The 25,473-nt window shown below is 52.5% G+C and overlaps 1 protein-coding gene and 1 long non-coding RNA gene across 10 annotated transcripts; both read right to left on the bottom strand.

The window, feature by feature from the left end:
* Nucleotides 1-138: 138 nt before the first annotated feature.
* On the bottom strand, nucleotides 139-24,180 carry HPS1 (HPS1 biogenesis of lysosomal organelles complex 3 subunit 1). Of its 9 annotated transcripts, none has more exons than XM_074373788.1 (21): nucleotides 24,077-24,180; nucleotides 22,412-22,527; nucleotides 20,774-22,205; nucleotides 20,561-20,677; nucleotides 16,178-16,315; nucleotides 15,836-15,978; nucleotides 15,329-15,437; nucleotides 12,927-13,087; nucleotides 12,349-12,451; nucleotides 11,557-11,655; nucleotides 11,360-11,429; nucleotides 9,924-9,979; nucleotides 8,650-8,817; nucleotides 8,375-8,554; nucleotides 7,208-7,269; nucleotides 6,603-6,737; nucleotides 6,458-6,522; nucleotides 5,202-5,347; nucleotides 3,005-3,118; nucleotides 1,290-1,372; nucleotides 139-829 (listed from the first exon to the last, which is right to left on the bottom strand). In XM_074373788.1, exons 4-21 carry the CDS (start codon nucleotides 20,675-20,677, stop codon nucleotides 667-669), a joined length of 2,112 nt encoding a protein of 703 aa, XP_074229889.1. In that variant the 5' UTR covers nucleotides 20,774-22,205; nucleotides 22,412-22,527; nucleotides 24,077-24,180; the 3' UTR covers nucleotides 139-666. The 9 variants fall into 9 exon arrangements, with proteins under 9 accessions (XP_074229889.1, XP_074229891.1, XP_074229890.1 ...); XM_074373790.1 differs by having other exon boundaries at nucleotides 22,412-22,518; nucleotides 24,077-24,136; XM_074373789.1 differs by lacking the exon at nucleotides 24,077-24,180 and adding an exon at nucleotides 23,838-24,070.
* LOC141579120 (uncharacterized) lies at nucleotides 18,146-20,540 on the bottom strand. The gene is made up of 2 exons (XR_012510186.1): nucleotides 20,034-20,540; nucleotides 18,146-18,918 (listed from the first exon to the last, which is right to left on the bottom strand). It is a non-coding gene; the product is annotated as an uncharacterized LOC141579120 (long non-coding RNA).
* Nucleotides 24,181-25,473: the final 1,293 nt, after the last annotated feature.

The raw sequence follows: 25,473 nt of genomic DNA, 5'->3' as shown, positions 1-25,473 counted from the left end.
AAGCCTGGGATCCACTGGACTGAGTGACATGAACTTGTGGCGGAGCTGGGGCAGGACCCGACAACAGAGAAGGACACAGAGAGGCTAGGATTTGCCAGAGCTTATCAGCACCGAGGACGGCATGTGTGGCTTCAACAGTAACAGTAACAGTAACCAGCATTTATTGAGCACCTGCCCCATGTCTGGCAGCCCCATGACCACCCTGAGAGGGGGGTGCTGTCACTCTGAATGTGGGGAGACAGGTTTAGAGGTGAGGAAACCTGCCCAGAGCTGCAGAGAGGAAGTGGCAGCTGGATCAACCCAGCCAGGGGAGCACCTTCCATTTGGGGAGGGAACCGGCTTCTGGACGGAGCTTCTGCACTCCAAGAACAGTGGACACATGCAGGCACAGGGACCTCCTCTGCTGTTCTAAGGAGACCAAAGGAACCCTCTGGCCTCCCTCCTCCTCCAGAGCGAAGGATTTGGGGGTTTGCTTGTTACCCAGAATGGAGGCTGGTCTAAGTGGAGTTTCTTTAAGAAACCCTGGGGCTGTCATGGGGGCTGGTCCATCCTCAGAAGGCTGCTGTGGACAAGAGGAGGCTCCTGCCTTGGGGATGTCTGCCAGCAGGGTGGGCCTGGAGCACCGGGGTGTGCAGGCAGACCGCACGGGGGACGCTCCGCCCTGGCCTAGAGCAGGGGGACATGGGAAGCCTCCCCCAGGCGTCGGGCCAGCTCGCCGGCCTGCTGCACCAGCATGTCCACGGGGATGACGGACAGGTGGAGGGCCAGCAGCTCGTGACACCTGACAGCCTCGGCCGGGTGGCCTTTGCTGTAGTAACGCAGGAGCTTCCTGGGGGAGGAGGGGGGGACAGGATTCAGGAGGGAGACACGGCGCTCCTCCCAAGGCCAGAGGTCTCTCCCAGCCCCACGCACGGGCCCTAGGTCACCTCATTAGGCCTTCCCTGCCCCTCCTGACCGGACCTTACGAGGCTCAGCCCCAGGCCGACACAACCACCCCTTTGGGTTCTCGGTCCTGGAGTGGGGTCTGCTGGACAGCAGTACCCAGCTTGGGGGCACCACAGAGCCGCAGGGAAGGTCTTCAGGAGGCCAGCACAGGCATTTGCAAACACTGCTGGCACGAGCCTGCCAGGAGGAAGCAGGGCAGGAGACCCGGGGACCCACCACTCTCTTCCTCTCACTAAATGCCCTCGCGAGTGGGGCCGGGGTGGAGGGCATTCCCGGGGGAGGAGCGCTCCCTCAGTGGGAACTGGCCCTTATCACCCACCACCCAGCCCCGGCCCCGGCACCACCTGTAGTAGTCTCCTCCCAGCATGCCCACGGGAGCCGCGTCGTCAGACAGGACAGGCACATCAATTATCTGGAGTTTGTAGCCCTGGGGGAGGAGGAGGAGCATCGTGAGTGGGGAGGCGGTGGGAGTGGCAGGAAGAACATGGACCCGAGTCAGAGGCACCAGGTCCGAGCCCCACTTGGCGTGCGCTTGGTGCTGGGAAATACGTGCACCTCTTTTTAACTTGTCTCTCTCCTGTGAAGTGGAAGCAGCAATGATCTCCCAACGGACATCAGAAGTCTCGGATACAGCATTCCGAGCATAGTGCCTGGCACACGCTAGCTCTCATTCCCATCAACCAGTGGACCTGGGTCAGCAACGGGCCTGTGGGTGGGAGGGCAACCCGGGGAGGTGCCGTAAAGAGCAAAGGGTTACCAAGAGGCCATGTCTCTCTCTGAAAGCAACGGATTCCGAGGGTAGGATATGGCGGGGAAGGGACTCAAGCTCCGTGGGGCTCCCACCAGGCGCCAGGCCAGTCACGGGGCTCCTCGGCGCTGTGCTCACCGGGCACGGCGAGGCGCGCCCTGGCGGGGAGAGGAGGACTCGGCAGTGTCCAGTGGCTGCTCACGACGGCACAGGTGCAGCCAGACTTCACGCCTCATCTCCCTGCCCCACGGCTCTATTTCTATTACCTTTTACCCCATGGGGCCAACCACACACACGTAGCCCTGTTTCTCCCTAGAAACTAATGTGATGGTCACCCCCATATCCTGGGCGCCTCTGAGGAAGGCACAGAGCCAGGAAGGGAGCCTGCAGGTCAGCAGAGCTGAGCCTGTGCTCTGACATCATCACTCAGGACCTCGGGGGCCCTGGCCACGGTATTTGAGCTCTAGGGCATCAGTGACTCCGGCTATGAGATGGGGTCAGTGACACAGGCTGCGTGGGCATGAGGCTGAGAGAATGGTGGTGAGAGACTGAACTGGCTACACGGCACCATGGAAAGGGACAGGCTGTGACCTCAGGCTGAGGGGAAGGAGGGCTCGCTGCCCAGAGCAGAGAGGGGGCAGGGCATGAGCCGGGGAGGTGACAAGACAGGGACCAAGGGAATGTGACAGGGAGAAGTAATGGCCCTCAGAGAGCAGGAATAGGGGAAAACAAAGAGACACAGATAAGGAAAGCAGAGGAGAGAGGAGAGAGACAGAGAGAGTCATCGAGACAGAGGGACAGCGGGAAGGGCCGGGAGGATGCACACACACTCCCAGGACCTGTGCTCAGACTGTAGTGACAGGGTGGGAGGCAAGAGACCCAGGCCGTCCTGCCAGCTTCATGTTGGGCAGGTTGGCTAAGTGCTCTGAGCCTCGGTTTGTCCACCTCCAACATGGGAACAGGGAGCCTGGCTCTGTGAGCGAGGCTGATGATGCCGAAGCACCAGCAGGGAAAGTGGGCGGAGCAGCCCTCTCATATGGGGCCTGTGTCTGTCTGTTCACATGTTACCTGGACACCACTGGGAACCTGGGCATGAGGTGTTCACACAGCTGGGCGGAGGGGTCACAAAGCCCACATGCAAAAGGGACCTCTGAGCTCTGGGTCCCAACCAGCAGGGCTTACCTGTCAGCTCCACCAGAGACGAGAAGAGATGGAGAGACAGACTGAACAGAATCCAGGAGAAAGGGATCCAAGAGTTACAGGAAAGGAAAGCATTTCAGGGCCGTCCTGCAGGGGCCTGGCCACACGCACCATCTCATTCTCGAACCACAGGAAGTAGGAGCAGTAGAAGTCGCCCTCCCGGAACAGCAGCGTGGTGTAGCCCTTCTGCAGGTATCTGCGCGCCAGCCGGATCAGAGCCCAGACCTGGGGAGAGGGGGGAGTGCTCGTGTCCGGGGCCTGCAGGTCGGCCCGCTCAGAAATGGCAGGGTGGGCTCAGGCTCTCAAATCCAGAGGGAAGAAAAGCACTCAGAGGAGGGGCTCCTTGAAGGCAGGGGCCTCTCCTGCTCATCTTCCTTAGCGCCTAAGCATGGCCTTGCTCAGAGCAGGAGCCTAATAGTAAGTAGATGTTGGATGGGTGGATGGCTGGATGGACGACCTACCCCTCCAGTTACCACGACAACAAAATATATGTAAAAACACCTTATGTACCTTTACTACACACACAAGCAGTGAAGCAGTAAATTCATCATTCAGGCCAGAAGACAGTCAGGGACACAAGAGGAGATGAGGGTGTGACCACCTGGAATCCCTCTAGCCACTTACGTGGCCCCCCAGGGCTGGGGAATCTCTGGCCCAGGCTCTAGGCCAGGAAAGTGCTGGGAAAGCGTTTCAATGTGCAGAGTACTCTGATCCAGGCACGTCCTCTGCTCTGGGCTGAGGTCTGATCTAGGGCTCACCAAGGGGAAGGACGGGCACACAGTGACCAAGGGACAACGTGCCTCAGATCCCCTGTGTGATGTCCTCCTGCTTAATTCAAGGCCTTCTGTTGCTGCCATGAATGGCCCAAGGGAAGCTGGAGCTGGGATGGATCTGCTACCCCACCTCTCAGGGCTGGGAAAGGCCTGGTGAGCTCGCACCAAAACGCTTAGTGGAAGGCGTACACAGGCCATTCCAAACCTGACCACACGTAATGTCCAGTTAAAACTGCAAACAAATATGTAGGTTTGCTCTATTTTTCAGGAGAGCCATTTGACAACATGTATCAATAACCTTAAAAACATTCCTCCCACTGGACTTCGTAATTCCATTTCTGGGAATTCATATTGAGAAAAGAACCAGAGATGAGGACAAGGATGTATGTCCAAAGGTGTGTGCTGCAGAATTATTTATAACAGTGAAAGCTTGGCAACAATCTAAATGTTCAATGCAGGGAAAATGGCTGAGCAAATAACGCTACATTTGCATGATGGACTATCGTGGACCTGGTGAAAATTATGCTGATAAAGAATTAATGACATGAGGAAATGCACCCGATATAAGGTGAAGGGAAAATGTGATGAACACAACTGCATACACAGAATGATCTCAACCACAACCAACTGCACAGAAAAACAATGAACAGAAAGGTACCCAGGTGAACCTCAGCTGTCTCCGGAAAGAAGCGATGCTGGTGCGGGTGGTACCAGGCAATGCTCAACCAGCTGCAGCTGTATGCTGTGCCACACGCTGGGCTAAGGGTTTTACTTGTATCACACATGCACCTGGAACCTGTGCAATAATTCTGTGATGTCGGTAGTGTTCCTATCGTCTTTCATAGATGGGGAAACTGCAGCTTAGACTCAGCAATACCCTAGCCACAGAGTCAGTGAGGGGCAGAGCTGGGCCTCCAACACGGGCCTCTGTACATACAAAAATTACACTGCATGTATTACATGTGCAATATAACAACCCATAATTATATAACATAACATATATTATATATACAATAGAAGAGTATATATTTTAAACGTATATAAAATGTGCAGTTTTTTAGAAAGTGGCAGAGGTCCTCCCTCCTTCCCCTACAAAATTCTAGTTTGCCATGAAGAACCAAGCAGGATAAAAGAAACTTCAGACTGTTTCCTTGTAGAAACGACCTAGTTTTACATTCTACTACTCAAATCGATCAACCCGTGCTGCTTCTTTCTCGTTTAGTTAACAAATACTTATTGAGCATTCATTTACGCCAGGCACTGTGTTAGGCCCTGGCCACTCCCCGCCGACCTGCTGACCCAGGAAGGGGCCCGACATGGACTGAGGCCTGAGTGGCCCTGCATGCTGGCTGGGGCCCCAGGGTGACAAAGATGAGACACTATTCTTAGGAGCCTACATTGCAGGGCGCAGACATCAGGAAGAGTGTGCTAAGACTAAGGTGGGGGGTGCTCAGAGCCTCCTGGGAGCCCCGAAGGCAGGGGTCAGCACACCCCGTCTGATGCTCAGGGAGAGTGTCCCGCCGGGCAGAGGTTACCTTGGTTCTGACGAAGGTGGCCAGGGGCCCCCTGCCCAGCTCCGATGAGGTCCTCTCACTGCTGCTGAGGGAAGGGGCCACCATCTGGCCAGTTGTGCGGTCCACGTAGATGAAATGCACCAGGCCTGGGAAGTCTTCCAGGTAGGTGGGGGTCTGAGTTAAGGTGCTTGTAAAGCCAGAACCAGGGAGGGAGCTTCTCTGTCCTCAACCTAGGCTGCCGGTGAGGCTAAGCAGTGAGTCGGAGGCCAGGCCTGCCACACCTGCCCCTCCTCACAGGTTTCTATTTCAACCAACCCTCCAGGACCCCCTCTTTCCCAGATCTCTTTACCTCTGAATCCCCAACCCCGAGAAGATCTAAGATGCAAGTACAATGGATCCTTGGCACTGGCACATTTAATGCAGGGACTTGTGGTCCCAACAGGAACATTGTATGTTCATATTTTACCATTTTCACGAGGGATGAATTTAAGCTACATACACGGTGAGGCTAGTGTGAGAGGAGGGTTACAGAGCTCGTGAGTGAGCCTAGCTGACAGCCCAACTCACACACGTCACCTGCCTGGTGCACTGCTACCCTTCATCTTGAGAGGCTGGAAGGTTCCCACTTGAGACAGGACACACAGCCGTGGAAGGGCAGTGGCTGGTGGCTAATAAGGCCCTCTGCCATCCCTTTCACCTGCGCACTGGCAACTGAAGTTTTAGGAGACTGGAGGCCAGACCCTTTAGAGATTTTAATACAGAAAAAGCAACTTTATATAAAGTTCCAGGGAAAATCAGTATTTGATAAAACTAGCGGTCTGTAATAAAAGCTCTAAGTCTTAGAGACAGTTTTTTAAACAGAGGAAAATAAACCTATTTACTGCAGGCCTTCTCAGAGCCTTCACACTCCACCATATACTGTGACCCCTACAAAGGAGGACGTGGCCCCTCAAACCTACCCGACCTCAGGGCCCCACCCCTTGTGGGATACCCGCTGCCACTTTGCTGGCTGGATGACACCGACATCAACGATGTCTGTGGCTTCTGGAAGTAACCTTGGGACAGCTGGAATTTCCAAAATTTCAGCCATGGAGGGTTCCTACTGATAAGACACCTTGGACACTATTTGCTATCATTTTTCTTCAGAGAAAGGAAACAGATGGTGAAATGCATGTTCTCTTTTCTCAAATCCACAGTCCTTCAAAGGAGTGGGTACAGGAGACAGGCAGCCTGAGGGGCTTTCCTGTGCCGGCTCCAGGCTGGGGAATCAGGATATGACACCATGGTGACGTTCCTCCTGCTCTTCACCAGCAAGAAGTCCTTCCAGTCGGTCAGCTTTTCTCTGCCAAGGAAGCAAGGGGAGCAGGTGAAGTGGGCCCCACACTCCTGCCCCGGCCACTGAGGAGCCACACCTGCACTTACTGCATGAGGGTCTGGACCCGGTCCTGCAGGTGCTGGGGCAGGTGGGGGCCTCCCCGGCCAGGAGCCGCGGCCAGGAAGCTCAGGCGGTAGATGGTGCAGAGCTGCCGCTTCACCCTCCTGCAAGCCTGGAGCAGCCTGGGCACAGGAGGTGCGATGTCACCGCAGGAAGGGCCCTAGGAGGGCGCTTATCCTGTGCAGTTGCCCCGCTCCTGGACTGAGGACACGCTGATGAAGCATACCCTCGCCCTCACTGAGCTGGGAGGCAGCTTCCCAGCTCTCCCTTAGCATAATGCTCTGAGTACCTGGAAGCTCGTCCAACCTTATGGTTTATTTTTCAGAGAAACGAGGGGCAGTGCCTTGCTCGGTTCTGTGCTGAAGCCGGCCCGGAAGCCAGGCCTCTGCCTGACATGGGGTCCTCAGGTCCCTGCTCCTCAACCTCCGTCCTCTCTGCCCAGCCTCCCCCCAGCATCCATGGGCTGGGCACACCCTCCGGGACCCCTCTGCCCTCAGAAGCTCCTTCCTGAGCATCCTCTCCCTCTGGGCCTGGAGGAAACTCACCCCCGTCCAATGATGCCCCCACCTCATCCTCAGAGCCCACCACTCACTCCCAGGACGATCCGGGCTCACTTCTGGAGAAGGCCTTGGTCTTGAACTCCAGCCAGGTGCTCTGTGAGGAGGACAGGTGACAGGCAGCTTCCCGACAACATTCCTACAGTGAGGTCTGGGAAGACCCCATGTCAGACCCTGAAAGGCCCCCTGCCTCCACGGCTTATTTAGGCCCAGCATTGCTCTGCTGTCCCTGGCCAAGCTGGGTCTCCGGCAGGTCCCCTCGCACCCTGTGCCCCGCCGCACACCACAGTCTATTCACTCAGCAGGTACTTATTGAAAGAGCGGTCTCTGTGTGCCAAGTTCTGGGCTCACTGCCGGGCTGGCAGACACCGCAGACCAGTGCTGTCAGAGGGACAGGTATGTGCCTCCCAGAAGGGGCGGGGCCGGCAAGGGCTGGAGTGCTGAGGAGGAGCCCCACGTGGTTCCCTTAAGGGGAACTCTGCATCCTAACGTGCTCACGGGGGCGCCCAGGCACCGCAGGTGCTGAGCGGCTGTGGACTGATCGGTCTGTCTGGGTCTGGCCTTCAGTCGCTTGGTCTGCCTTTTCTAATCCCTCTGCTCGTTTCCAGACCAACTCCAGCCGCGGTGAGTCTCAGTTCTTCAAACAGACCCATGCCCCGCCAGCTATGCGAGCGGCCCCAGATCTCAGCCCAGTTCTATCCTCCCGAGCTCCCTTCCAGACTCCCGCCCAGAGTGAGCCCTGTTTCCTACTGCTTATGTGCGCCCTTGTGTCTTGGCCTCTCTAAGCCCCCTCGGGTAGAGTGGCCTCGCTGTGTGCTGCACTTCTGTGAGACCAGCCATGCGGCAACGGGCCCCACAGGCAGGCTGCTGGCGGCCACTGAGTCCTAGGGTTGGGCTCTGGCTCCACCGCTCACCAGCCAAGCAAACTTGGCCGAGTCACCGTCTAGCTGAGCCCTGGTTTCCTCACCTACAACATGGAAGCCATAACTTATGCTCTGACAAAGTTATGTAAGAATGCTTTAGAAACGTCAAGTGTCACCGTGGTAAGTTTTTGTTATGGTTTCCTAGTGGGGGAAACAAGGACCACAAACCTACGGTGGGGCGGGGGTGGGCAGCTCCCAGAGCCTTGGCCAGATCTGGTGCAGACAGAACAGGCCCTGCCTCCTCTCCCCCAGGTGGGGTGTCCAGGGCCCGCATCTCACCTGAAGCTCTTGTCCACCTCGACTCTTGATGAACTTGTCCATCCTCTGGCGCAGGTCCCCCATGAGGGGATGGGACCGCAGGGTGCTCCCCACCTCCTGCCCCTCCTTCAGCTTCTTCTCCAGGAGGGAAAATCCATCCAGCAGCTGGTACAGGACCAGGGCCAGGGGCGTGTTGGGACCCTAAGGGAAGGAGAGTGAGGCAAGGTGAACAGAGGCAGCCGTGGAGAAGGCATCAAGGCCCGGGTGTCGCTGGGGCAGGTGCAGGGCGCTCATACCTTTGTCAGGACCACCATGTTGATGCCCGGCCAAAGAGGCAGGCAGTACATGGTGTGGGGTACCATGGGGCAGTAGTTCTCCTTCACACTGGTGTCTAGGAAAATCCTTCTGGGGCTGGAAGGTCCTGGGGAGCGAGGGACCAGCGTCTGGAGGGTGTCCTCAGCCACCTGCAGACGAAGAGGAGCTGTCGCCGGGAGGGGGTAGGGCCGCTGTTGGCCTCCTCCTCATGCCTGGTCCACCCACGGCTGCCCGCTGGCTCCCCATGAACGAGGAATGAACTTTCCCAGCTCCAAGAATTCTCAGTTCCTAAGTTCCCACACTCCGCTGAGGCTGCCCTGGCAGCTCCCATTCTGCTGTCTGTCTCTCTCCAACATCTTCAGGGCCCCTCTGCCTGGAGTCAGGACTGGAGGGCACTCGGGTGGTGGTGGGTAAGAAGGGTCAGGAAAGGTGGGAAGAGCAGATGGGGCGGCTCCCCAACGACGTCACATACCTGAAGGCATTTAAAGTTGCTCAACATTCTGTCATTTCACCACCCTCAGGACATCCCCACAGCCATCCCAGGGGGTAAGTGAGGCACCATGTGACTAACTGAGCAAGACTCCGGCCTGATGAGGGCTCTGAGTAAGGAAAGTCTCAGCAGGCAAGAGTAGGGAATTAAGGAACTCGTTGGAGATGCCACAGAAACGCCTCTGTGAGGATGTCCTGGCAGTCATGATGACGGCAGAGACTGGACACAGTGCACTTAGTTGTTCCAGGAATTTGCTAAATAAATAATAGCATAGGCACAGGATGCACTCTGAACAGTTATTAAAAACCACACTCTTTAAGAATGCTGAGCCAATGGGAAAATGCTCAGAAAAAAAAGAATAATGAAGTACATTAGGATTTATATTTGGCAAGAAAAAAAATACATATGTTGTGTGTGTGTGTACACATAATGTACATAAAATCATAGGAAAGACTAGAAGGAAATACCCACCAAATCTTAATATTAGTTAATATCTGGGGTTGGGATTGAGAGTGATTTTTATTTCTTTTCTCGGGAGGGAAGGCTGGTGTCTGGGAGAGGAGGTCACCCTCACCCACCACTCTGCCAGCTCCTGCCTCTGGCTGAGCTCTGTGCCCTGCACTGGCCAGCGCTGAGATGGCACGAGGAAGGCCAGCGCTGGTGGAGAGAGCCCAGGAAAGCCCCTCAGAGTCCCCGGTGCTCACTGCAGCATCTCAGACCAGCTGGTGCGCTGGCAGAACACCCCAACCCCCAGGAGAAACTCACCTGGACCTGGGAAGCATCAGTGGGTGGGGTGCCCTCCTCCAGCCAGACGGTGCTACCTGCAGGCCACAGGTAATAACACAGCATAAATAATGGGGAAATGTAAACAGTGGCCCAACAGCCTGTGAGCAGGGGAGGGCGGAGCAGAGACAGCCTCGCCCCATCCGTGGCTCACAGCACCTGGTGGGGCAAGGGTGTTCCTGTGGGCTAGAGATCCCTCCCCTTCTCATCCTGCCCCAAGCTGGCAAGCACAGGGCCAGCTGTGCAGAACCAGAGCTCCAGCAGCCTGGGCTGGGGAGGAGGAGAGAGCCCTGAGGATGCACCTGGCAGCGGCGGGGTGCGTCCCTCAGCCCGCTCCTCAGCAACCCCGAACCCCTCCTTGTTCCTGCCTCGACTAGCCCTTGGGGCCCCTCCCTGACTAGAACGGTGCCTCTTCACTGGGAGGCAGCACACGTGGTGGGTCTACAGTTCTCTACTCATTGCGTCAATCAGCAAATTTGTACTGAGCACCTACTACGTGCTGGGAACTGAACTAGATTTCCGTTCTACGTACAGCTCACAAAACCCACCGAACCAACTGCATATTTGAAGTATTATAGGTTTGTGATACATGTGTTCTCTCATGTATTTCATTGCAAATAACTATCATTTATAATCATGTTTTTTCTGGGGATGCCTCTATGTTTCAAGCACCTGATTTACAAATGCATGAATGCAACACAAGCCATTTATAAGTGGTGAGTTCCGTGCCCTACGGAACAGTGTTACTCACAGCTCTGAGGCATAAAAAAAACTAACCACTGAGAGAGAGGAGCCAAGAGGAGGAATGAGGAAGGGAGCAGTAAGCAGAAAAAGGAACTTCAGCCATTACCCCAAAGCAGTGCTTTCCAATGTGTTCTGGGCTCATGGAGCGCTCAGAGAACAGAGGCCCCAGAGAAATGTACAAGATGGAGGAGCCGGCACATGGTCTCGGGGCCCCAGGCTCCTCTTCTGTTAATAACAGTTTGAATATTTTTAGTTTCTCTTTATTGTTTACCCATACACTTAGGAAAAACAGATAAGGTATTAACTAGAGATTATTATTTATATTTTAAATCACTGCACTTGAAGTGATTATTACTTATTAGCTGATTACCCATTAGTTACAAAAAGAAAGAGGCAGAGGGTACACACACGAGAGATAAATTTTTAAATGAAATCAATTTGTCATAAAATGTTGTAGGGATCATTTGAGTGGCCTTAATAGTCCTTGAATTCAAGCTGGAGATGGCGGGGTAGACAGAGGGGCTGCTGCAGGCAGCGTCCTGGGTCTAGGAATCTAGGTGTCTGTGCCTGGGCCCGTACAAGGCATGAGGATCCCCTGAACCCTAAGACAGGTTCCAGGGGCTGCCAACTGGCACCTGCCTCCTCCCCTCCCCCCACTCCCCTCCAGGTCTCACCTGAACTCTGCTCCCCGGGGGAAGGAGCTGGTGTGAAGTACTCCTCAGCGGGGGAGAAGCTGTCTGTCTCCTGTGAGGGAGAAGGGGCAGCTGGACTGAGGACTCAGAGAGGCAACCCTAGCAGGCTCAACCCTGCTCCCTGCTCTCCCAGGAGAGGCCAAGCATCCCCTCTCCTCCATGTGGTACGCAGCACATACGGTCCCTGCAGAGCTCCTCCCGGTCGGGTCTGCAGAACAAGAGCTCCAGGCCTGCTGCACGGGGATGCTCTGGCTGCTCTGGGGCCTGCGTGGGGAGGGCTGTGACAGGCACAGAGATGCTAGTTAAAGCATTACTCCCCGCAGGTCCTCCGCCTCCCAGCACTTCACAGCACAGCCCTCAGAGCAGAGGATCACGTAGGGCCCTCCGACCCCTGCGCCCCGCTCCCTCACGCAGCCCTGGGCGTGTGTCCTCACTTTCCAGGGATGTTTCAGTTCTAGTCTTTCTCTGGAACCACTGAAATTCTACAAATTTCAACACTGGTATCCAGACCACTGCTACTCCACCACTGATGATGATGAGGACGGCGCGGTGACCGTGGCGGGAGCACTTACTGAGCGTCTGCTACGCCCCAGGCACTGCTGGGCTCTAGGTAAACTGTCTCCGCTTTTCCTCACAACCACCTTGAGAGGCAGATGCCATCACTGTCCCATTGCACAGATGAGGGAATTGGGGCTCCGATGGGGCAAATACTTGCATAGCAAACACAGCTAAGTGCTGAAGCTGGGACTATCTGACTCCAAAAATCTGCACTTTTAACCCTTATACCATGTGCCTTCTAGAATTCCCCTTACATGGAAAAGCAGCTGGAAAAAAGTAATGCCCAACCACACGCCCAGAATCGTGACTTGGAAACCACACAGTCCCCAGGCAGCCTGCCCAGCCCTCTTCAGACTGGTTTTCTGAGCCACCTTCCTGATGGCCTCCCGCTGCCCAGAGAGTTGCCCTGAGACCTGGGTGTCGTTGTCCTCAGCTGTGCTCTCGCTGGGGTATAGGTCCTGAACCAGAAGGATGAGGGCGAGGAGGTCGGCTGGGCGCAGGGAGCTAGCGCTGTGGCTGCAGAGAGAATAGGCAGCTTGTCAGCATGTCCCCGGGGCCCCCAGCCCACAGGTGGCAGTGCATGGGGGCAGGTAGGTTAAGGGAGCCTGGAGCACAGTCCCTGACCTCAAGGAGTTAAAAACATGCCAGCTGACTTCATCCTTTTTGGAGGAACACAAGGTGTACATAAAATTAGTTAACTCATCCATTTTTAAAATAAAAATTTGGTTGTGCTGAAAAAAAATTACCAGTGGGAAACCACCAGGGACCAGCAACAAGCCTATCAGGAAACTCTACATTCCGACTTTGACACAGCATTCTGGGAAGAAATAATTCAGAGAAGTGAGCAGAGACAGGATGAAGAGCTGAAGAATCTAAGAAGGCTTCACGGAAGAGGTGGGTCTGGAAGGTTTCCCTGGCTGGGGAGGTGGTGCTTTCAGGTAAAGGAGTTTCAGAATGGGTGAGGGTGTGGGGCTGGGGGTCTCGGGCTCACCTGGAGTAGAAGGCCAGCAGCTTGGAGTGCACGAGCAGGAAGGCATGCAGGGCCTCCTCGCCGGCCCGCTTGGGGCTAGCGTTGATGGCTTGGATGACATGCCGCTCCAGAGCCTCTATGCACAGCTTGCAGAGCTGAGGGTGGATCAGCCGTTCCACAGCCTGGGCGTGACGGGCAGGGAGAGGAAGTCACGTCACCCCCACCATTCCTGCTCCAGCCCCGCGCTGGCTGGTACCTTCACTCAGGCCACACTGAGCACACACCATGTGCCAGATGCTTGGGAGTAGGGAGGCTCTGACCAGCACCATCCCTGCCTTCCTGGGGCCTACAGTCTGGCCACTAGACTCTAGTGGATGAGACAGACAACATGCAAGGAAGTAAAGGATGTGCTAATAAATGTGATGCGGGGAATACACAGTACTGGACTAGAGATAAAGAGCAGAGACCCATGTGAGTAGCGTGTTCAAAGAAAATGTCCCTGAGTAGGTGACCTGTAAGCTGATATTTAGAGAACAAGAAACACTGTCAGAGAAAGGTGGGGGGTGAACGCTGGAAGCCAAAGGAAAGAGCATGTGCAAGGGCCCTGAGGTGGAGAGAGTTTGGAGCAGTGGTGTCCAACTAATTAAATCCCTAAGCATAGTTTAAAATTCTCTAGTAACTACATTAAAAGAGTAAAAAGAAACAACAGAAATTAATTTTAATAACTTATTTTACCCGATGTATCTAAAATTGTATCATTTCAACATAAGGTGTAAAAGCATTATTAGTGGGATGTTTGGCATTCTTTTTGTGTACTAAGTCATCAAAATCCAGTGTGTATTTTACATGTATAGCATAACTGAATTTGAACTAACCACACTCCAAAGGTTCAATAGACACATGTAGCTAATGACGACAACGCTGGACAGAGTTAAGCGTAGGGTGCTCTTGAAATGGAAAGAAGTCCTAGGTGGCCAGTGCATGGTGAGTGAGGAGAGAGAGGCATCAGATGAGGCTGGGGCAAGACAGGCAGCGACAGATCAACACGGGGCCTGGTAGGCTTGGGAGGGACTTTGGATTGTATCTTAACTGCGGTAGGCCACCTCCTGTTTCAGGAAGCCTTTGCTGATACCTCAGAAAGAGCTGACCATGCCATCCTTTGTGCCACCGTGGATTCTGGTGAGAAACCCAACATGGCAGCACCCAGGATAGTTTATCGTATTTTTTAGTGTATGTGGATGCTGATTTCCCCTCAAGGGCAGGGACTGTGTCTTTATTCACCTCTGTATTCCCAGGGCCCAGCACATCTCTCAGCATATGGCAGGTACTATATGTTTATCAGAAGAGTGAGTGGGTGGGAGTGTGAAAATGAATTTCTTCAGACCCGTTTTCCAGTTCACTAATTCTCTTTCTAGCTATGTCTCACCTACTATTTAACCCATCCCTTGAGGTTTTCATTTTAACAATTATGTTTTCATTTCTCAAATATCCATATGGGCCTTTTCCTAGCTTCTTTGTCTTCAAATATTTCCTAGTTATTTTATGCTCTGTACCTAATAATTCCAGTATATCAAGCTCCTTGGGACCTATATCTCCTGGTGATTGACTCCTCTGACTCTCACTCATGGCAGATTATTTTCTTGTGCATCTGACTGCTAACTGTGAGCTCACATTTGTTTGCTCTTCATCTGTCCTTTAAATCAGTGGCTTTGGCTTTCAACATGTAGTTCCCAGACCAGCATCATCAGCATCACCTGGAAACTTGTTAGAAATGCAAGTTCTAGAGCCTCCAACCCCTGACCTCCCCACTGAATGAGAAAAGTGAGGCCCAGAAACCTGTACCTAACAAGTCCTCCAGGTGATCCTGGTGCACTCGGAGTGTAAGAACCAGTGACCTAGAGAGAATCCATGTGTCTCTACTGGGAGCTAGGGAGTGCTACTGATGACAGCCACCGCCTTAACTCCTCAGGTCTGGGCTCAGCTCCCCTGTGTCGCTGCTGGCCTCAGGCTTCGTTTTTTGGCTGCAGTGTTGGTACCATCACCTGCTCTCAGGCAATCTTGCCTTTAGTGCTGCTTATTTTTCCTCTACTTTCTACTCTAGTTATAGTAGCAATGAGATTCAATATAATTTGGGGTGGAGGGGATCAGAGTGGGAGGGAGCTATGTTTAGAAATTTCCGTAATTTACTATGAGCCCAAAAACTGCATTAAGAAGTCTGCTTTATCCAGGATCTAGCTATTTCACTGCAGGGAAGCCCATCAGAGTGCCTGTCTCACCCCGTGGCCAGAAAGAGCAGCTCTCTGAAATGTACGAGCTTGAGAGGCACTCCTTGGGTAGGGGAGTGTGAAAACGTGGTCTTAAGGCTGCTGGCCTCTCTGACCTGACACTTCTGTGGCCCGAGGACTCCCGCACCCAGCAGTCACCTCCACAGCGAAACACTGCTCCTGCTCCCGCAGGCGGCTGTAGGTCCACAGCAGGCTCTGGAAGTGCTCCCAAACCTGCACCCGCTGCTCCAGGTCCGGGGGCCGCAGCCTGGGGGCAGAGCGGGAGGGGCCGTGAAAAAGCTGGCTGTCCTGGCTTCAGTCAAAGGAGCTCAGTCTGAGATCACTGTAAGAGCCAGGCGAGCTCACATGACAGGACCAAATACCGGAAGGGAGCCCACACAGTGCAGAGGGGGCGTGTCAGGCTGTGGCCCCCCCGGCGGAGTGGAGTGGGATGGGATGGGCACGGAACCAGGACGTGGGCACCTGAGCAAATCACTTCACTTCCCAGCCGCTTTCTTTCACACATACACAACAAAAGCCAGCTAGAGAGACCCAGGAAGGTGCCAGGCAGGAGTCAGGGCAGAGCGTGTCAGGCAGCATCACAGAGGCTGGGCACATGCTGCTGGGCCTCGAGACAGGGCTCAGCAGAGTTACCCAGAGACTCACTCTTTTCGAATGAGCTGGCCATCCACGGTAACCAGCCCGAAGTGCACCTCAAACAGGTACTTGAGCACACATAGCTTCTGCCGCAGGTCCCCCTCGCCCTCTGTGTGGTCTCCGTTGATGGCGATAAACAGGCATTCTCCAAACTGCAGGCACAGCGGGCTGACATCAGCCAACCCAGGGGATCCTCTGACCTGCCCTCATGGCTGAGGACAGAGAGAGGGGCTCAGGTCCCAGCTGTTAAGATGCAGCTCCTGCCTTCTGAAGTTCAAGTTGAGGGAGAGGCGTGCGGACTGTCCATGTTGCTGAGGGGATAGGAACACGGGCCCAGGGCTGCACACTCACCAGGTGGAGGACATACAGGTAGTTGCCATTTTCCGTTGAGAAGCAGGTGTATGTGTCTGAGAGCTTCTCCAGCATCGTCATGGAAGAGATGATGACGGGGGCCAGGAGGGTGCTGAGCTGGTCCTCCAGGGTGGGAAGCTGCTCGAGGGGATAGAAAATAACATTAGTTAGTGTGCCAGACACGGGATGAAGGAATGGACGAGGCTCAGGCCCTGCCATCAAGGGACTCCACAGTTTTGGATCCACCTGAGAGGCTCTCATTGTCCAGAAAGGGAGTGGGGCAAAAAGACAGTGCTCCAAACCTTGGGTGGTATCAGGAGGGCTGGGGAGCATCAGCCAGCTAATTGTGCTGTTCAGACTCTGATTCTAGAAGGAAACGTTGGGGAATTAGGCTGCACAGATGAATGTTCGGAACATTTAATGGAGACTGGCCAACTCTAAGAAAGAATGCAACGTGCACCCAAGTCCATGCCCCTGGCTGCAGTAAGTCTCCTTTGGGGAGTGTATCCTAAGGAGAATAATCAGATGGGGCAGATATGTGGGCACAGAAATGTTCACTAGAGCAGAATTTATAGGAGAAGCAACTGGAAAGAATGTAAATGTCCAGTACCAGGGAAAGAGTTAAATAAACAACAGTACATCTAAATGACAGAAGAATATACAGCACCTAAAATACTAGAGTGTTTCAGTGACATGGAAAATTCCTCTGATACAACGTAATGTTAAATAAAAATGGCTGTGAATGCTCTGTATTTTCAAATGCACAGAATAAACAAAGTATTTTAAAAAAGTTAAGAAAGTCAGCACTGTTACAGAACAGAAGGACCAGGAATGATTTCTCCCCCCACTTTTTACATCTTTCTGTACTTTCCCTTTTCAGTGACATAAGCTTTCATAAGCTCTTCCCCCATCCATTCTCTCAGCCTGCTAAATTAGGAACAAAGCAAATGGACAAAACCAAAAAGAAAGCGGACAAATTTGCTGAAGATCTGTGAATAAAAATTGGATAAAGCCAGGGGAATATTCACAACTCAAGTTCTCCACTGGAATGAAAAGACAGGAGGAAAACAGCTGACCTACCCGCCCCCCATGCTGATTTCAGGAATCTCAACTGAAATAAGGAAAAAGCAGAGTCCTAGTTTTAACTACCAGGAGCTGAGTGAGACCTGGCCTTGAAAAGAAAAATGGGCCCCACATGGCATTTAAAATATGTGGTGGCCATGGCATCGAGGAGCGTAGTTTCCTCCAACAGACTGGACAGTCAGGAACCAAGGTCTGTGTCCCGCTGCTGCAGGGGCTGGCAGTCACCATCCATGGGTCCCAGCTCAGACAGCTCCTCTCCTGACCACCCCGCCCAGGCACCCCCCATCCCCTACCCACCACTTTTAACTTTCCACCGCTCATCCCTTCCTGACTTGTGGTGTTTATTTGCTACCCGGGTCACTGTGGATTCAACCTCTTTCCACTCTTGGTTCCACGGGAGCCCCACCATGTTGCCGTGCTCACTGCTTTGCACACACTGGGCTCTCAAGTAATATTTGTTGAATGAATATCCCTCCATGTAGGCAAACGTTTGATGAATTACTCACATACCACAATTTTCTAGAACTGTCATGAACTGATTATATTAATAAAAAAGTCACTTGAAAATCTAGATTGTGTATAGCAACTCATTTTAAAAGCAGTATGTTATTCTGTAGGTGCACAGGTGTAGCAATAATGTTTTTAGTGGGGGGAAATGATGATAATATTTGGTGCAGGTAGAGTGTAAAGGGGCAGCCTTGTATATTGCTTGCTGGGATTATAAAGTGGTATAATATCTTTGAACGGCTTTTGCATTGATATTTCTATTTTTAGGAGTTTATCATAAAGAAATAATAAAATGTGGGATAAAATTCAAGGACAAATGTTACTCACGGCAATAGTTACAGCAAACTAGAAGTAATATACATGTCCAATACTGGGAAATGGTTAAATAAATGATGATACATTTATTCATACACTGGAATATAATGTTTCCATTAAGATTTATGCTTTTGAAAATATTTAACAAAACGGAATAATGCTTTTGATATAACAGCAAGTGAAAAAAACCAGGAAATAAAATTGTAAATGTGGTATAATCTCAACTAGATATAAAAGATAAAGACCCCAAGAAAATACCCTGAAGAGTTGCTAGCTTGGGGTTGTAGAATTATGGGTCATTTAAAAACTATTTCTCTGTTAATTCTTGTTATTTACAGGATCAGGCAAACAAGTGCAGTATACAAACTCTGAAGACTCTTTTCCTTTACATTAGCCATTTAGGAACTGAAAAATCAGGAGTTCGTTCCTTTATGAGGGTTTTAATAAAGAGGAATAGAACACTGTCAAATAGTTTGCTTCTTGAATTAACCAAGCTGATGCAGTGACTTAAGAATTAAAACACTCAAAAATTCTTAATTAAAAAAAGTTATACATAGACTGCTAAAAAATAAAAGAGCCTAACAGACCCGCTTTTTAGCGTAAATAAAGCCACTGAAACATCTATGCTCTCCGATACGCTGTTTTACTGCTACAGACTGTAACAGAGCGTCCGGGATGCTGAGGCGAATGAACTCGCCGAAGTGGAGCTGGTCCAACTGATGCTGAGGCCACGGGAGCAGGAAGGCACCACAAGGCAACCAGTCTGCGCTGCTGCGGAAATGCGAGGACTCTCTCCACAGCATCCCCGATAAAAAAGGTTTTAATCCAAAATTAATCTGGAAAAAATTTCAAAATAAATTACTTCCTTATAATGTAGAGTAGAAATTATCTAAGCAAAAATGACAACTCTCTCTGAGTGGTAACACTGAAGTGTTAAACTGGATATCCACTGGGAAACATAAATAAACCTTTAATCTATACTTTATACCATATACCAAAATTCCAAATGGATTATTAGACCTCCTATAAAACCTGAAACTATAAAACTTCCAAAAGAAAATATAGGGAAAACCCTTTGTGACCTTGGTTTGGGCAAAGATTTCTTAGATGTGACACCAAAAACATAATTCATAAAAGCAAAAAGTGGATAAAACAGAGATATCAAAATTAAAAACTTCTGTTCTTTGAAAGATTCTGTGAAGTGGATGTAAAGACAAGACACAGACTGGAAGAAAATATTTGCAAAACTTATATCTACTAAAGGAATTATATCCAAAATATGTAAGAAACTCTCAAACCTCAGTAAGAATAAGAAACAATCAACCCAATAAAAAATGGGCAAAAAATATGAATGGACACTTCTTTAAAGAAGATGTAAGAATGGCAAATAAGCATGTGAAAAGATGCTCAGAACCATTAGTCATTAAGGAAATGAAAATTAAACCAGAGAGTCTAGTACACACCTACTAGAATAGCTAAAATTAAAAAGACCAACTGTAGCAAGTGTTGGTGAGAACATGGAGGAAAAGTACACACACACGTACACTATTGGTGGAACAGGAAACGATACAACTTTTTTGGAAGAAGTCTGGCAGTTTCTTAGAAAGTTTACTGTATAACTATATGATTCAGCCTTGCTACCATGAGTATTTACCCATGAAGCGGGAAAGTCATGGTCACCCAAAGATCTGTATGTGAAAGTTCACAAGTGCTTTATTTGTTAGAGTGAAAACTAGAAACAACCCAGGTATGGTTACCAGGGATGACCCAACTGTGGTGCATGGACACTTGGGATTACTTCTCAGCAATGACAAGGACCAAGCTAGCGACACAAATGCCACAACACAGATGAGTCTCAAAATGATGCTGAGTGAAAGAAGCTAGACCAAAACCACACTGAGCACACACTGCATGGTTTCACTTACATACAAGTCTGTAGAACACAGCTCACCTGTCGTGACAGAGAGCGGGCTGCTTGCAAGAGGGAGGTGAAGGAGGAGCACAAACTTTTGGGACAGTGGACACGTTCACTGTAGTGCTTGTGATGGAATCACAGGTATGTATACATGTTAAATTACATCAAATTGTACACTCTGAGTATTTCAGTTTACAACATGTCAGTTGTATCTTAATAAAGCTGTTATAAAAATGAATGGGTTAAGCTTATGCTAAATTTTTTAGGTAGGGAAACTGATGACATCAAATTTCTCTGTTGTGTGATTAAAATTCTACTTCCTCCTCCGGCCCCCATTTAGCCCAGTGAGCCCTGGGGGTGGGAGGTGGGGAGGTCACTGTGCTTGCGACCATCAAGGGCCGACTTTTGAGGATGCACAACTGGGTGTAAAGGACGCCGGCCACATACGCTGCTTTGTTAATCCCTCGAGCTGGGCCAGGAGGGGTGGACAGGCTCCCCTGCCTCCTGGTAGTTCTGCGCTGTCCCCTCCCGTCCATAGTCCGTCCCTCCAACCCCGCACTCACCCCTGCTCCCTCACACTCGGACTGCCCAAACTTCAGCCGCAGACTCTCTTCAAACTCCTTGTCCATCCAGTAGAAAAGGACTTCCGCGCCCTCCGTGGCCACCAAGACGCACTTCATCTGCCAGAGAGAAGCAAGTTCAAGGTCACCTCCAGTACCACATCCATACCCTCGGCCTGAGAAATGAGAAGGGTCATAATCCCAGCAAACACCTACTGGCCCTTACTGCGCGCCAGGCACCACCATGAGGGCCTTCCTGGTGTCACCTGCTGGCACTCTCGCAGCAACTGGATCAAGTAGGAATCTTCAGTTACTCCCTCTTCCAATTGGCAGAGCTCGGATCAAAACCCAAACCCAAACCTAATGCCAGGGCTCGGGCTCCTTCCTGTGTTATCCGGCCCCTCTCCCCACAGCATCGGCCCCGCCACCAGCCTACTGGACCCAAACATAAGAAAGGACCCAGCTCCTGATCTAGGCTCGAAGTTAACTGCACAAGGGCCAACAGGGCCCAGTCAGGGATGCAGAGGGGCTAGTGCCCCTCCCTCCAGGCACTGCAGAAAAAATGTGCTCCTCCTCAAGCCAGAAACAGCCCCAGGAGACAAGCTTCAAAGCCAACAGAGAGTGGGTTCAGCATTCCAGAAGTTTCCTCCACGAGCTGCTCCTGCTCTGGGGGAAACAGGCTGCACGACCTTGTCCATGGTTCACTCTCACCCTTGCTTAGCTGCTGCTTCCTCAGTCACATCCACATACATACATACCCTCTGTGCTACACATTACAATGTGCAGTTACACAAAACGTGCTTCATTATTCACCAACTGGTAGAATCTTAATCCAGAGCTCCCCATACTGGACCTTGGCCCCCTGAGGTGCAGCAAGACACGGATCTTCTCAACTCTCAGGGCAGCCTGAACACGCCTGGTGAGGCCAGGGCTCTCAGGCCAGCTCCCTGCCCCAGGCAGGGGCTTCAAAGCTTCTCCTTTACCTCCATGTACCACAGACAGGACCACTTGCACACATACTAAGACATGACAGGGATGAGGAAGCTCTGCTCTGACTCTTCCACAGGTGGACGTCCACTTCCTCAACAGGATCATAGCATCTCAAGGTCTCTGACTCAGTTACATTCTCCAGGATCCCCATGTGACCAGCTTAGTGGTACTTACTGAATTCCTCCCAAATCTCCAGTTGGTTTGTCAACTCTAACTCAGAGCACCTCACCTCACGGTGTTGCCAGCACAGGGGAAAACAAAGGATGTAGCCTATTCCCATGGAATTGCTCAACACAAGGCAGACACTGGGAGAACAATGGAGTGCGAAGAAAAGGTTGCTGGATGAGGGTAGGTGGGCCTGGAAGGGGCTGCTCTGGGACTCCCAGTGGAGTGTGGTGAAGCTGGGGACTCGAGGGGCTGGCCTGATGGGAAGGAACGGTATGGGTTGGAGAATGGTGGGCAGCAGAATGGAGGCTGAGAACAGCAGGGCCCCTGTAGGCTGGAAACGGGGTGTGGGTCATGGATGGGGGAGGTCAAGGTTATGGAGGCCCGCTGTCCTGGTGGGGGTAATGCGGGCCCACTCTTTGGCTGAGGTCAGGAGGGGAAGGGGCTGATTCGAGAAGTGCAGCTTAGAGACTTAGCAGGCCTTGATGACCACCTGGATGCAAGGGAAGAAGGAGAGAACAGGAAAACTTGACATCAGGATGCAGAGCTGGGGCAGCGGGTGGGGATGAGAGGGCTCTGCACAGCCCGCGAGAGCCCAGTCCACTGCCTGCCTCACTCTGTCCACCTCCCACGGCCCGAGCAGCCCCAGAAGGGGTGCTGCCTGCCTCCACCTGCCCCAGGTCAGGCAGGATCATCTACCTTGGCAAGGAGCACAGCAGAGCTTCCAGACAGCCAAAGGTTCAGGAAGGCCTGCAGCAGACAGACTCGGTGACTGGCTCATGGAGAGCAGCACAGCATCCGCGGTCCTGCAAATGCTTAAAACAGGGGGATCATGAGGGCAAGCAGAGGCTCTCGTTCCAACAGGTGCCGGTTCCCGGGGATGGACAAGTTGGTGAAGGGCTGAGTGGTCAAAGGTCTCTCTCTGGCCCTTAGGCAGTCTGCTCAGAACATACTATACTACCTGTGGCCAGGAAGTGTCCCAGTGCCATGTATGCCGACAACCCCACCTTCCCACAATGAATACGAAACTGGCCAACACAGTCCCTGGACATAGCAGGTGTCCACTAACATTAACCTCCACCTACTGTTTCCTTCTGAGCACTGTCATTTCCCCACGGGTCATTCCCAGACAAGGTATGGCAAGCAAACCCACCCTGAGCAGCCCCAGGGAGCTTGCTATGACTGTCAAGAGACAGAACAGCACATCCCAGGGAGACAGAGAAGCAGTCCCAGGGGAAGAGAGGAGGTATCCTAGGACGATGCAATGAATGGCAGTAAACCAACACAAAATACACAGGGGATCTGGCTTTTAGTTCTGGTTTTGCCAAGGCACATAAACCTCTCTGGGCCTCAACCTCCTGCTTCACCCCCCACCAGTGCTGTAATGAGTCACGGATTCACCAGGCAGGTGCACCCTTAGCAAGGTGCTTTCTTACCTAGAGTTTGGGGGTAGTTATTCTATTTCCCAGCTCCCCTTCCTTAAATAACAGGGTGAACTAAACAGGTTCCAGAATCACTCACATTTTGATGATAAAAGGCAGGAACAATAATAAAGCTTGAGCTTAATTAGGAAAACCAAACACTGTAAGCAAGTCAGAGGCAAGAAAGGGCTGTCAGGGGCTCAGCATCTCGTGCAGGGTAAAGGAGACTTTCTACATCACCCGTATGATTGACCTCAATGCCATGTTCCCAGGAAAATGGAATGCTTTTCAGTGGACATTAGGTTCTATGTTTTTTATTCCAAAAGTGTGCTGGAAAGAGAACCTCGCCAGTGTCATTTTGTGATTTCCCTGTTCTTCTCTCTATCCTACTCTAAAGAGGGAACACGGGACTCACTGGAGCTCCAGATAGCACTGGGTCAAACTGGGGAACTGCTCCCCCCGCCCCCCCCCCCATTTCACCACCCTCCCAGCAAACTGCTCCTACGGTCCCGGCTCCTGCCCGCCAGCAGCCCCGTGGGGGGGGGGGTGGCCCACTCCCTCACAGCTTGCCCCTGCTGGGCTGCAGGACCCAGGAGAGAGGCCCCGAAGGTTGCTCCGCCCAATGGCAGCCTTCCCGTCTGCCCCGCATTTTACACAGTTTATGCAACAGTTTCAACCCCAAGTCCCCCGAACCTCACAGCTACCGGGGGAAGAAGGCCCAGCTTGTGGCACTTCGCAGTTGTGCCCCACTTCGTAGATGCAGAAACTATGGCTCGGAGAAGTGAGGTGAATGACCCAAGGCCCCACGGCGCGTGAGTGAGGCTGGGGGCGGGACCGCTCCCCCGCTTCCGGGAAGGCGGCGCGGCGGTCCCGGAGGAAGCCCCGCCGCCCTCGGAGCGGGCAGCCCACGGCTGCACACAGACAGTGCTGGAGGCCCACGTACCGTATCGCGGCCAAACACCGCCCAGCCTGCCGGAACCAACCGGCCCGCTTCCGGGTGGGGACACGTGACCGCCCACGTGACCTCCAGGGGCGGGGCTGGAGAGCTCTCCGCGCTCCTCAGGGTGGAGCCGCGCTCCTCAGGGTGGAGCCGCGCTCCTCAGGGTGGAGCCGCGCTCCTCAGGGTGGAGCCGCGCTCCTCAGGGTGGAGCCCCGCCCCTGCCTGGCTGCGCCTCCGCCCGCGGTGCGGTTTTCTCCCCCTGGGCATCCTGGCCCAGCCGGCCCTCATTGCCTGTGGGCCTTGGCCACATTTCTCCCGTCAAAAGGGGGCGCCGAGGCTCACAGGTCGCGGGCCTCGCCCGCAGCCGTCAAGGTCACCTGCTGCGTCCGGCACTGCTCTCGGCCCTGCCACTTACCTGAGCTCGCGGCACTCTCCGCTGGCATACTAGGAACGTCCGCGTTTTACAAAAGAGGAAACTGAGGCCCAGAGAAGAAAGAACTTGTGAGGGACCGAGTTAGGATCACAACGCAGGTCTTCTGGCTGGACTCTTTACAACCCTCTGGCTTTTCTTGCCAAACTGCAGTTCTGGGGCAAGAGCTGCCCATATGTGACTGTTTCTCTGGGCTCCTTGGAAGAAGACAGCCTGCAGAAGGACCCAGTTATCCCCGGAGTGCAAAGGCTGGAATTTCTTTATAAGGGATCTCAATTCATTTTGGTGGTGGGGGTGCACATTAGGACCTTTGTTTTGAACGTGTGTTTGCTAAGTTCTCTTAAATTGTGTGTGTGTGTGTGTGTGTGTGTGTGTGTGTGTGTGTGTGTGTAGTGGCTGAAGGTTGGGAGAGTTGATGAAGACCGTGGAAAGGACTAAATTCCCACCCAAGCTACCCCTTAGTGCCCTGGTACCACCTGGGAGCTTTGAGCTGCAGCCCAGCAGAGGATGAGTTGGGGGGAACTGGCTGGGGTACAGCAGATTGAGCTTCCCCTGGGGTAAGGCAGGGGCCAAGAATTAATGCCTCCACCACTTGCAGACAAAGGGAGCATCACTCCCCTCCCCATTCACTGCCCACCCCCCAGCGTCTCTTAAGCCCAAGACCTTCCAGTCCCCCATCTACAGCACAGATCCCCACCATACGCATTTCTCTCTGCAGCCCACAGGTGAGATCTTCTGGCTGAGCACTCTGTCCTGCTATTTTCACTCACCACAGTTCTGTGTCAACCCTTCATCAACATGAATTTCAGTGGTTGAATAAATTCTGTCAAATGGATATGCTACTGTTTACTTATTCATTCCCACTACTAGTAGTTTTCATTTCCCACCAACAACATATGAAGGTCCCAGTTTCTCCACATCTTCATCAACATTTGTTACTGTCTATTTAGCCATCCTAGTGGGTGAGAAG

Source organism: Camelus bactrianus, chromosome 11 (assembly GCF_048773025.1).
Source record: "Camelus bactrianus isolate YW-2024 breed Bactrian camel chromosome 11, ASM4877302v1, whole genome shotgun sequence".
NCBI classification, from domain to species: domain Eukaryota; kingdom Metazoa; phylum Chordata; class Mammalia; order Artiodactyla; family Camelidae; genus Camelus; species Camelus bactrianus.
Note: the sequence above shows the minus strand (reverse complement) of the source record. Positions and strands in the feature narration are given on the sequence as shown.

Excerpts from the sequence above, each read along its gene's own strand:
- HPS1 (XM_074373788.1), bottom strand. The coding sequence starts at position 20,677 with ATGAAGTGCGTCTTGGTGGCCACGGAGGGCGCGGAAGTCCTTTTCTAC. Across the intron at positions 13,088-15,328 it reads AGCAGTGTTTCGCTGTGGAG|GCTGTGGAACGGCTGATCCA; the intron begins GTGACTGCTGGG and ends CGTCACGCCCAG. Across the intron at positions 7,270-8,374 it reads GAGGTGGACAAGAGCTTCAG|AGCACCTGGCTGGAGTTCAA; the intron begins GTGAGATGCGGG and ends TCCTCCTCACAG.